General features: G+C 39.1%; 1 protein-coding gene across 1 annotated transcript; it reads left to right on the top strand.

Moving 5' to 3' along the window:
* Positions 1 to 6,635: 6,635 nt before the first annotated feature.
* On the top strand, positions 6,636 to 8,255 carry LOC309808015 (uncharacterized protein; the record flags this gene model as incomplete). Its single annotated transcript, XM_082628029.1, has 1 exon — positions 6,636 to 8,255. The coding sequence occupies exon 1, from the start codon at positions 6,828 to 6,830 to the stop codon at positions 8,253 to 8,255; it is 1,428 nt and encodes a 475-aa protein (XP_082484155.1). The 5' UTR covers positions 6,636 to 6,827.
* Positions 8,256 to 10,851: the final 2,596 nt, after the last annotated feature.

The following is a 10,851-nucleotide window of genomic DNA, read 5'->3' as shown; positions in this document are numbered from 1 at the left end:
CACAGAATTTAAATTTAGTATGAAAAGAATGGCAAATTATATTGAAGCTATGTGGAATTATGTTTATAGACAGCAGGAAGAGAAAATTAAAATGTAAATATTGCTTGATAGGATAATGGGATTAGAGGTGGTCTTTTAAATTTTTCATTTTTATGCTAATACAATACCTTTATACAACTCAAAAATCTTCAAACAACACATTTTTTTAAAATTGTGGTAGACTACACAAAACAGAAAATTTATAATTTTAACCATTTTAAAGTGGACCGTTCTGTGATATGAAGTCAACAAATTTTTAAAACTTTCAGAGGGCACCTGAATAAAAGATGTGCAGTCCACTGGTGATTTTAATGTATCTGGTATATAACTAAAGTCACCACAAAACTCTTTCTGGGAAATTGGCAGATCATAAAAATAAAAAATTTATTTTGCTTTTTATTAAACCTTATTGTTTTGCTGTTTCAAAATTCAAATTTACTCACAAGAAACAGTTTCATATTAGATTTGGTTTCACAAATGCTGCTCCTGCTATTCATTCTTATCACCAAAAAAAAAGACTATTTGTGACTAACGACAATATGTTACAGAAAATAAAAAGTTAAAAGGTTTTCAATCTGCATATCTGGGAACCTAAATTAAAGCATCACACAACATTTTCAAAAACAGAAAAGCCATTTGATTTGACTAAAATCTTAGTTTTAAGATGGCAGAAAGTACCTTGATAATTTTCTTTTAAGAAAGAAAGAAAACCAAGCCATTAAAGAGAAATTCTTCCGAGAGAACTGAAACATGTTATATAACTCTGACTTGGCACTCCTTCCATCTGGAGAACTTTTTTGGTAACTGTTTTCATCACAGAATGATCTAAAGTAAAATGAATTGAAATTAGAGTAATTATTTTCCAGTGAGTGGCTATTTCCATTTAAAACCAAAAGCCAACTAATTATTGCTTTTCCCATACATTTAAATATGAAATCTACATTATATAATTATACACTTATTTCCCCTTGTGTATTCTAATTTCTTCCTCAGAAACCTAAGATGCCATCTTGCAGACTGCCCACAGTGGCTACTATTTTGGCAGCAGCAAAGGTCAACTTGAAACATTTTGCATCTAAAGTGGCTTTGGATACCTTTGGATACAAAGTACAGTCTGAGCACCGTCCAGACGCTTAGATACCTAAAGAGCATCTAAGATATCAAACCAGGGCATCCAAGATAACAAACCAAGTCCTGATATTCCCTCAAAAGCTGCTCCTCCCATCAGCCCCCTTCTTCTAAGGGATACTACCCAGTTGCACACATAATCATCAACGACTTGTCTCCTTGGTACTATTTCCTTCATACCTCACATCTATCTGCAGGTCTTGATAGCTACACCCTCAAAACACAACCTGAATTCAACCACTTTTCACTTGCTGCAAACTTCCAACCTAACCTAGGCCATAAACATCTCTTATTTGGAGCACTGTGATAGTCTCCTAACTGGTCACCCTGTTCCTCTTTTTTTTTTTTTTTTTTTTTTTTTTTTGAGGTACACGGGCCTCTCACTGTTGTGGTCTCTCCCGTTGCGGAGCACAGGCTCCGGAAGCGCAGGCTCAGCGGCCATGGCTCACGGGCCTAGCCGTTCCGCGGCACGTGGGATCTTCCCGGACCGGGGCACGAACCCGCGTCCCATGCATCGGCAGGCGGATTCTCAACCACTGCGCCACCAGGAAAGCCCCCTGTTCCTCTTCTTTATCCTCCCAAGTCCCTTCTCTATACCAGGTCACCTTATTCAGATACGATTTGCATCATGCCTTTTTCCAGTTCAAACCCCTCTACTCATTTAGAATAATCCACATCTTTACTCTGGCCTTCAAGACTTTACAAGAGCAGACCCCTGGCTAGCTCCTTGACCTCATGTCATACCACACTCTTCTTCACTCGGTACTCTGCCCAGATTGGTCTCCTTGCTTTTCCTTAAATACTCCACCCACCTACATGCCTACATACTCATTGCCTCCTTGTCCTGGAATGTGCTTACTCCACATCTTCCATGGCTTGCTCCTCTCTTCATTCAGGTCTCCGTTCAAATGCCACTTCTCCAGTGAAGCTGTCCCCTAACAAATCTATCCAATGGAGTCCTACCTGCTCTCCCTCACTCTCCTTACATTAAGATAGTTTTGCACTTCCTACTCTCTAAAATTATATGACTTATCTATTTACTCATTTCTATCTGATCTCCTTCACTAGAATGTAAGCTCCATGAGGGCAAGACTTTTGTCTGTCTGGTTCACTGCTTTATCCCTAGTCCCTAAACCCGTCTCTGGCACACAGAAGATGATTACAAAATTACTTGTGAATCTGACAAATGAATAAAGTACTCCTGGCAAGAATTCAGAGGTTGCACAGGAAAGAAAGAATGCTCTTGGTGGAAGCAGGCTTAGTTATCTAGGTTCACCTCTATTCAGAGTAGAGATAAGAAAAATTGACAAGTATAATTCACTTTAATTAGTACCTTAGCTGCTAAAAACATAAGGGAAGTGCAACACTAGAAAAGTACAGTTGAAGCTTGAACAACATGGGTTTGAACCTCACGGGTCCACTGACACACGCATAGTTTTCAATACATATGTACTATCGTCCTACATGATCCAAGGTTGGTTGAATCCACACATGTGGAACCACTGACTATAAACTTATACCCAGATCTTCAACTGCGTAGGGGTCGACACCCCTAAGCCCACGTTGTTCAAGGGCCCACTGTATATGATGAGGAAAGTTAAACACATTAAGTTTTAAAAAACTGTCAATACCTGAACAAATTTTTTGTTTTGCTATGTGTTTATCAATTTAAAAAAAGTGACCACATACCAACAAGCAGATTTTTTCTTATATCCAGAACGAGCAGAGTTCTGTTGGTTTCAAGGGCCTTTAGGAAAGCCTTTGCTCCTTCACTGGTGAGGCCGCACTGCTGCAGGTCAAGTGCTTTTCGATGAAAGACAAAAGGTCACTTGCTAACTCTACAGATTTAACATATAGAAAACTCTCATTTTCTCACGTGTGGAAGAGTCCTGCACAAGACAAGTCATGGCAGGTTTGTAATTTGGGGTATGGAAAAAAACAGAAACATATACGCACACACATAATGCATAATCCAATTTAAAAACCTCTTCTTGGATGTGCAATGATAACCCTGGCTTTAGTAACAATAAATCAGACAACATATTTTACAATTACAGAACTGAAGAATAACTGTATATAACCTATGAGCAAAAAGCATCACAAAATGAATCTCAGTTCATAATTAGCAAGGGCGGCAGGGGCGTGTAAACCTCACAAGCAAAACCTGGTGGAGCTCAGAAATGCACTGCATTCTTCTGATCATGATCTTCAGCTCCAAATCACACTTGAAACTAGTTCAAAGGGGAAAACAAAATAGAAGAAATGTAATAACTGTTAGTTTTAGAGGAAAAAAAGACAAGTCTAAGAGGATACAAATAATAAAAACTTTCAACAATGTGTGAATACAGAATACATACTAAAAACCTATCATGAAAGTATGATGGTCAAGAACCCTCGCAGTAAAAGGTCAGACAAAAACCAGAAAAACGGATCATGAATTCTAGTAGTTCTGGGGCTGAACAACCTACTCATTTAAACCAAAGGGATCATCACTAAAGCCCAGGGATTAAAAAATATTACATGAAAGGAAACTATCATGAGTCTTTTGTTTAAGTGTTGTGTGGACCATCACATTAAAATAACTGGAGTCTTTCAACACCCCCATGACACACAGAAATAGCAAGTCAGACATACGGATCTGACAGGATATGATACAACCCTTACAAGCTCTCACTACAGAAGAATGGACACAGGGTATAATTAACCAAATAGCCAAATTAATACAAACAGCCAGTAAACCTCACCAGTCAATCAAATGAATACAAAATAAAACACAATGTGGTTATTCTCCTATCAGATGAAGCCAAGATTCTGTAAGAAAAGCCTTTAAATAATGTCTATACCCTTTGGATCCAACAACTCTCTTTCTAAGAATTTAACCAAAAGAAATAGTCAGAGATATAGGTAAGGATATATATCAGAGTACTATTTGTAACTGAAAAACTGGGCAAAGCTTATATACAAGAATGGATAAGCTATGTGCACTGTGGCATATTCATATAATGGAATACTGAACAATCACAAAAAATGATGCAGGAGATGCAAATTTACTGACTTGCTAAAATGCTCATACTAAATTAATTGAAAAAAGTTATAAAATTTGGAGTAATCCCACTTGCATAGAAAATGGAGAGGTACTCATTTTTTTAGTTTTACATTTTTTTACAAGTGCTACAGGCCAGTGTTTGTGAGAGGCAGGCTTCGCATCTACTGTTGGGGTGGACTACAAATTGGCATAGCCTTTCTGGGTGGTAATTTGGCCATGTGTATCAAATGTCTTAAAAATAGGTCACACTTAGTCATTCCACTTGTAGTACCTTATTTTACAGAAGTAATCCCGATGGACACAGAGATGTATATACAACGTATTCACATTGTTTCTGACAGGGAAAAGCAAACTGTCTAAATAGAATTGCAAAGAATCGATTAAGGGCCTCCCTGGTGGCGCAGTGGTTGAGAGTCCGCCTGCCGATGCAGGGGATACGGGTTCGTGCCCCGGTCTGGGAGGATCCCATATGCCGCGGAGCGGCTGGGCCCGTGAGCCATGGCCGCTGAGCCTGTGCGTCCGGAGCCTGTGCTCCGCAACGGGAGAGGCCACAACAGTGAGAGGCCCGCGTACAGCAAAAAAAAAAAAAAAAAAAAAAAGAATCAATTAAACTATGGGACATCAATACGACACAATACTACATGATACATCATTAAGTGAAAAAAGCAGGAATATGAAATAGCAGGTATACTACAATTCTATTTTTGTAATCCCTAAGTGTACATATATATTTGTAGAAAAAAAAAGACTGAAAGTATATACGTCAAAATGAACGGTGATTATATCTGGGTATTAAAATTATAGGTAATTGTTCTCTTGTTACTCTGTATTTTCTATAAAGGATATATGCAACTCTTAGAGAAAGTTTAAAAGCAAAATAAAAGCTATCAGTACAATGAGGCTTTAAAAAATCCTATCACAATAGTATCATGCCAAAAGCTAAGCATATTTCATATTAAAAATTCAGTATTTTCAATTTTAGAATTTCCCTCTAAGCCATAAATCCTCACTAAGAGATTCTGCCAAAGCACTTGCACCCAGGTCACCAATGAGCATGTTGCAGTTCAGAGTGATGCGCCTCAAACCAGTCATGCAGTCAAGATCACGTCTCCTGGAATGAAGACTCTCAGCCCAGGTTTCTTCATGCCTTCTGGTAGTCTGATACTTCAAAGATTTAATGGGATGAAATTAAGATGCTTGAATAAGGAAACAGGGTGTGCCTGAGTATGGCTTATTCTGTCAGAGATTTACACACACACACAGATCAAGCATATATGCCAGGAGCATCAACCTGAGAAATTCAACAGTCACTTCTGGTTTACGAGTCCAGTGACCCAGATTCTGCTCGGTCAGTGATTAGATTCTAGCCACTGCATTTCCTGTTTCTGAACACTTATGTAAAGTTGGACAACTCAATTACAGTCTATGAATTATTTTCCTTATCTTCTAAGTCAGGGAATTGGTTCTAAATCCTATCTTTGCTGAGGCCCTATATTTCATCATCCTGTCCTCCAATGGCCTCCAAACACCTCACTGGGCAAACCATAAGAAAACTTTTTAATATGCATCTTATTTATTAACAAATTATATACACAAAGTTCCATACATAGAATTTATGTACATGATAAACTACACAGATTTTTAAAAATAATACAAAGGTAAAAATGTTCTCATATTTTCTTTTCCTAACTCCTAAGGCATTATTTTATTTATTTTTTTATAAAGATTTATGTATTTATTTATTTGTTTGTTTGGCTGTGCTGGGTCTTTAGTTGCAGCATGCCGGATCTTTTAGTTGTGGCATGTGGGCTCTTAGTTATGGCAGGCACGTGGGATCTAGTTCCTTGAGCAGGGATCGAACCCAAGCCCCCTACATTGGGAGCACATAGTGTTAACTGCTGGACCGCCAGGGAAGTCTCAAGCATTATTTTAAAAACTATATTTACAAAATGTATCTCACATGCTACCTTGGGTGTGCACACAAGCTTTAGAGGCCTGGACTATGCAGAGCCAGTTTGATGTGCCTTGGGAAAATAATGGTTTGACATTTAAGCAAAACTACTGTCTTGAAGACATTCAATTCTTTATGTTCATAAAGTAAATTTTGGTAACAGGGAACACTGACTGTCAATGAAAAAAGTCTTATTACATTCCTGAAAAAGTAAAAGACTCAAAGTGCCTTTGTTACTCTAAAAGGAAAATCATTAGTGTCATTTTTCTATTAACAATAACTTATTAAAGCTCCAAGCAGAAACAACAGCAATCACTTACACAGTGCTTAGTATGTGCCAGGCACTATTTATACAAATAAGTGCATTTAAACCTCATAATGAGGCGTAGAGGTTAAGTGATTTGCCCATGGTCACTAGCTATGAAATGGGAGAAAGGAATTCACTCTGTCTACAAGAGGCGGGCAGGTCAGGCGTGGATCAAGGCCGGAGAGGACGACACCTCTAGGCCACAGCAAGTAAGGGCTGAGCGCGACGCCCCAACCGAAGAAAACTGCCCCACACCGAGCGGTCTCCTGACACCCCGAGCAGGTGCTGGCCTCCGAAAACACGTGTGGGAGCAGTGGGGACAGAGCTCCTGAAGCAAAAAGGAACCGCAGTTGATTATGGAAGATTCTCACAAGAATAACGCTTCAGAGACAGCACCTCAGTCTGGTTCAACAGTTCAGGGAGCTCATATTTCTCATATTCCTCAACAGATGTCATTAAGAGGATCTGCGCCAGTGACAATTGTACCTCTTCCTGGAGAGCAAGTACAGGTTCAGGGGGTCATCCAGACAGCTCAGTCTTCTGTAATTCACCCACCACACGTGCAAACGGTATCATCTTTATCAGAAAGTGAAGAGTCTCAGGACTCATCTGACAGCATAGGCTCCTCACAGAAAACCCACGGGATCCTAGCACGGCGCCCATCTTACAGAAAAATTTTGAAAGACCTATCTTCTGAAGATACACGGGGCAGAAAAGGAGACGGAGAAAATCCTGGAGTTTCTGCTGTCACTTCTATGTCTGTTTCAACTCCCATCTATCAGACTAGCACCGGACAGTACATTGCCATTGCCCCAAATGGAGCCTTACAGCTGGCCAGTCCAGGCACAGATGGAGTACAGGGGCTTCAGACATTAACCATGACAAATTCAGGCAGTACTCAACAAGGTACAACAATTCTCCAGTATGCACAGACCTCTGATGGACAGCAAATACTTGTGCCCAGCAACCAGGTGGTTGTACAAACTGCATCAGGAGATATGCAGACATATCAGATCCGTACCACACCTTCAGCTACTTCGCTACCACAAACCGTGGTGATGACATCTCCCGTAACCCTTACATCTCAGACAACTAAGACAGATGACCCCCAACTGAAAAGAGAAATAAGGTTGATGAAAAATAGAGATCCTGTAATGTGGAGAGCTGTGATTGGAACTAATAACATAGATGGGCGTCAGCCACACTCCAAGATGATGAAAGTTAAAGCGATCATTATCCATCCAGACTTCGATGTGGAATCTTATGAAAATGATATTGCGCTTTTTCATTTAAAGAAAGCAGTGAGATATAATGATTATATTCAGCCTATCTGTCTACCTTTTGGTGTTTTCCAAAGACTGAACCGAAACACGAAGTGTTTTATAAGTGGATGGGGAAGAACAAAAGAAGAAGGTAATATTACAAAAAAATTACACGAAGCAGAAGTGCATTATATTTCTCGAAGTTTTTGTAATTCTGACAAGAGCTATGGGGATATAATTCCTTACACTTCATTTTGTGCAGGTGATGAAGATGGAGTTTTTGATACTTGCAGGGGTGATAGTGGTGGACCATTAATGTGCTACTTACCAGAACGTAAACGATATTTTGAAATGGGAATTACCAGTTACGGATATGGCTGTGGTCGAAAAAATTTTCCTGGTGTCTACAGTGGGCCATCCTTCTACCAAAAGTGGCTGACAGATCACTTCTACCAGAACTGGAAGCAGGCTCTCGAAGAGATATTTGCACAGTCATGCTCATGGCAGCATTATTCACAATAGCCAAAATGCAAAAGCAACCCAAGTGTCCATCAACAGATGAATGGATAAACAAAATGTGGTATACACATACAATGGAACATTATTCAGCCTTAAAAAGTAAAGATATTGTGTCACATGATACAACATGGATGAACCTTGAGGACATTATGTAAAGAGAAATAAGCCAGTCACAAAAGAACAAATATTGTATGATTCCAATTATATGAGGTATCTAGAGTAGTTAAATTCATAGAGACAAAAAGAATGGTAGTTGTCAGGTGCTGGGAAAGGGGGAGAAATGGAGAATTACTGTTTAATTGGTACAGAGTTTTGCATGATTAAAAGAGTCTGTGGATGGCTGGTGGTGATGGTAGCACAACACTATGCATGTACTTAATGTCACTGAACTGCATACTTAAAAATGGTTGATTGTAAATTTCAAAAAAAAAAAAAAAAAAGAAATGGGAGAAAGGAGATTTGAACCTAGGTCATTTGGCTTCCGCACCCAAGTTCCTGACTGTTTTCTACCTCAGGGGTCAATGGACTTGCCCTGTACAGGCTCAAAGAATTTTTCAATTTTTAAAATCTAAATTTAAACATTTCCAGATTTGTGGGCTATACAGTTTCTGTTGCAACTACTCTGCCCCACTGGTGTAGGGTGAAAGGAGCCACAACTACCATGTAAACAATGGGTGCGACTCTGTTCCAGAAAAACTTCCTTTACAAAGCCAGGCGACGGGCTGGATCTGGCCCACCAGCCAGAGTTTACCTATCCCTGATCTGCACCATCAAACTATTAAAAAGCCTTCATGTCAAATTATTAACTAACTTTAGGCCTAAATACAGTCATTATAACCACTGTAAAGTTGTTAAGGCATTATTTTAAAAACTGTATTTACAAATTGCTGATGTACTGACTTTTATTAGTTTAAAAACTACAACAGCTAATAAACACTTGATTCATTTAAGTCTTGAAGACTAAAATGGCATAGTTTCTTCACAGTATTACAATAAAAGTTTTCAGTAAAAAAACATACATAAAAGTATTATTAGGTATTATATATTAAATCTCTTATTTCTAAAATTAAGTGGACTATCTTTACTAAATGGTAGAATCCCAAACTGAAAACTGGTCATATTCTTTCAGCAAAATGAAAGCTGCGCTCACATGTATTAAAAGACAAAAATTAGGGCTTTCCTGGTGGCGCAGTGGTTGAGAGTCCACCTGCCAATGCAGGGGACGTGGGTTTGTGCCCCGGGCTGGGAAGATCCCACATGCCGCAGAGCGGCTAGGCCCGTGAGCCATGGCCGCTGAGCCTGTGCGTCCAGAGCCTGTGCTCCGCAACGGGAGAGGCCACAACAGTACCACACACACACACACAAAAGACAAAAATTAACTGCCCTCTGTATCAATGTATTAATGTGCTTCAATCACATATGTTTTCATGAAAGTTTAAACATAAAATCACCTTTAAGATCTAGGCCATGGGATCTGCTCCATGCCATGTCAGAACACACCCCGTTAAGTTTACTTAACTTGTCTTACGTGTGATAGAATTCTTTATACCTTGACAAATAACTAAAAGGAAAAAAAAAAAAACCCACACACACAATAAGATGAAGAGCCTATACATTTGTCAATCTTGACTTATTTGCTTTTCTTGAGTCAGTTGGAGGTTTATAGCCACATTCTCAAAATCATTAACTACAATCTTCCCAAACAGGTAATTGACGAACAGATGCATTCTAAAACTTGTCAGTAACAAAGCGCTATTCCAGTTTACAGCAACAGTTTAATTCTACTTAGATACTAAAACTGAATACACTGAATACTGCAAACGTTATTCCCAACCACTCAGCAAAGTACTACATACTTTTTCAGATATAGGAAAAAAAAGAAAAAAAAGAAAAAGCATACGATTCTTCCTATTTTCATTTCCAAAGATACATCCCAATCTTAATGATCAATCAGCGATTTCAACGTCAACTATAAACCCAGTATACTGCTGCTATGCAGTGTACTAGAGCAGTAGAAGAGAGAGGACCTCAAACCCTCTGTTCCCTCAAATTCAAAGGCAGGCTTCCTGACCCCTCCAGACCACTACTGGACACAGGGAAGGCACACTAATGTTGCAGGACCCCAACCAACAGTCACCTGCTTTGTGATTACTTCCATGACACACCCTCACCAACACCACTGAGTTTGCTGCTCCTACGGGACGTTACGTGTATTTCCTATTTTAACACATACCACAGGGCATCATAATTATGATTGCAGATAGATGTTCTAACAATTGAAAGAGAATGATGACTTTTTTGCTCTTTACATCTTGCTATTTCCCGTCCCATAATATTTCTTGAAGCGAAACCATAAAATATAGACAAACACAAAAAACAGAAAATATACAAAACGTGTGCTTTGCACCTTAACGCAAACTTAAGTAAAATTAGTTCTGACAGTATCCAGCATGACAAACTTCCATGGTACAAACGAGAATGGACCAAGGTTTGAGCAGGTACAGGAGACAATCCAGGCATGAACAACACCAAGGCAAGGTAGACAGGAAGTAACATGGTGTGTAGGAAATCACGAGACCAGTCTGATGGGAAGAGACTT

This window comes from Mesoplodon mirus (genome assembly GCF_964341445.2).
Source record: "Mesoplodon mirus genome assembly, chromosome: 7".
NCBI lineage: Eukaryota > Metazoa > Chordata > Mammalia > Artiodactyla > Ziphiidae > Mesoplodon > Mesoplodon mirus.
This window is presented reverse-complemented; position numbering and strand designations above follow the sequence as displayed.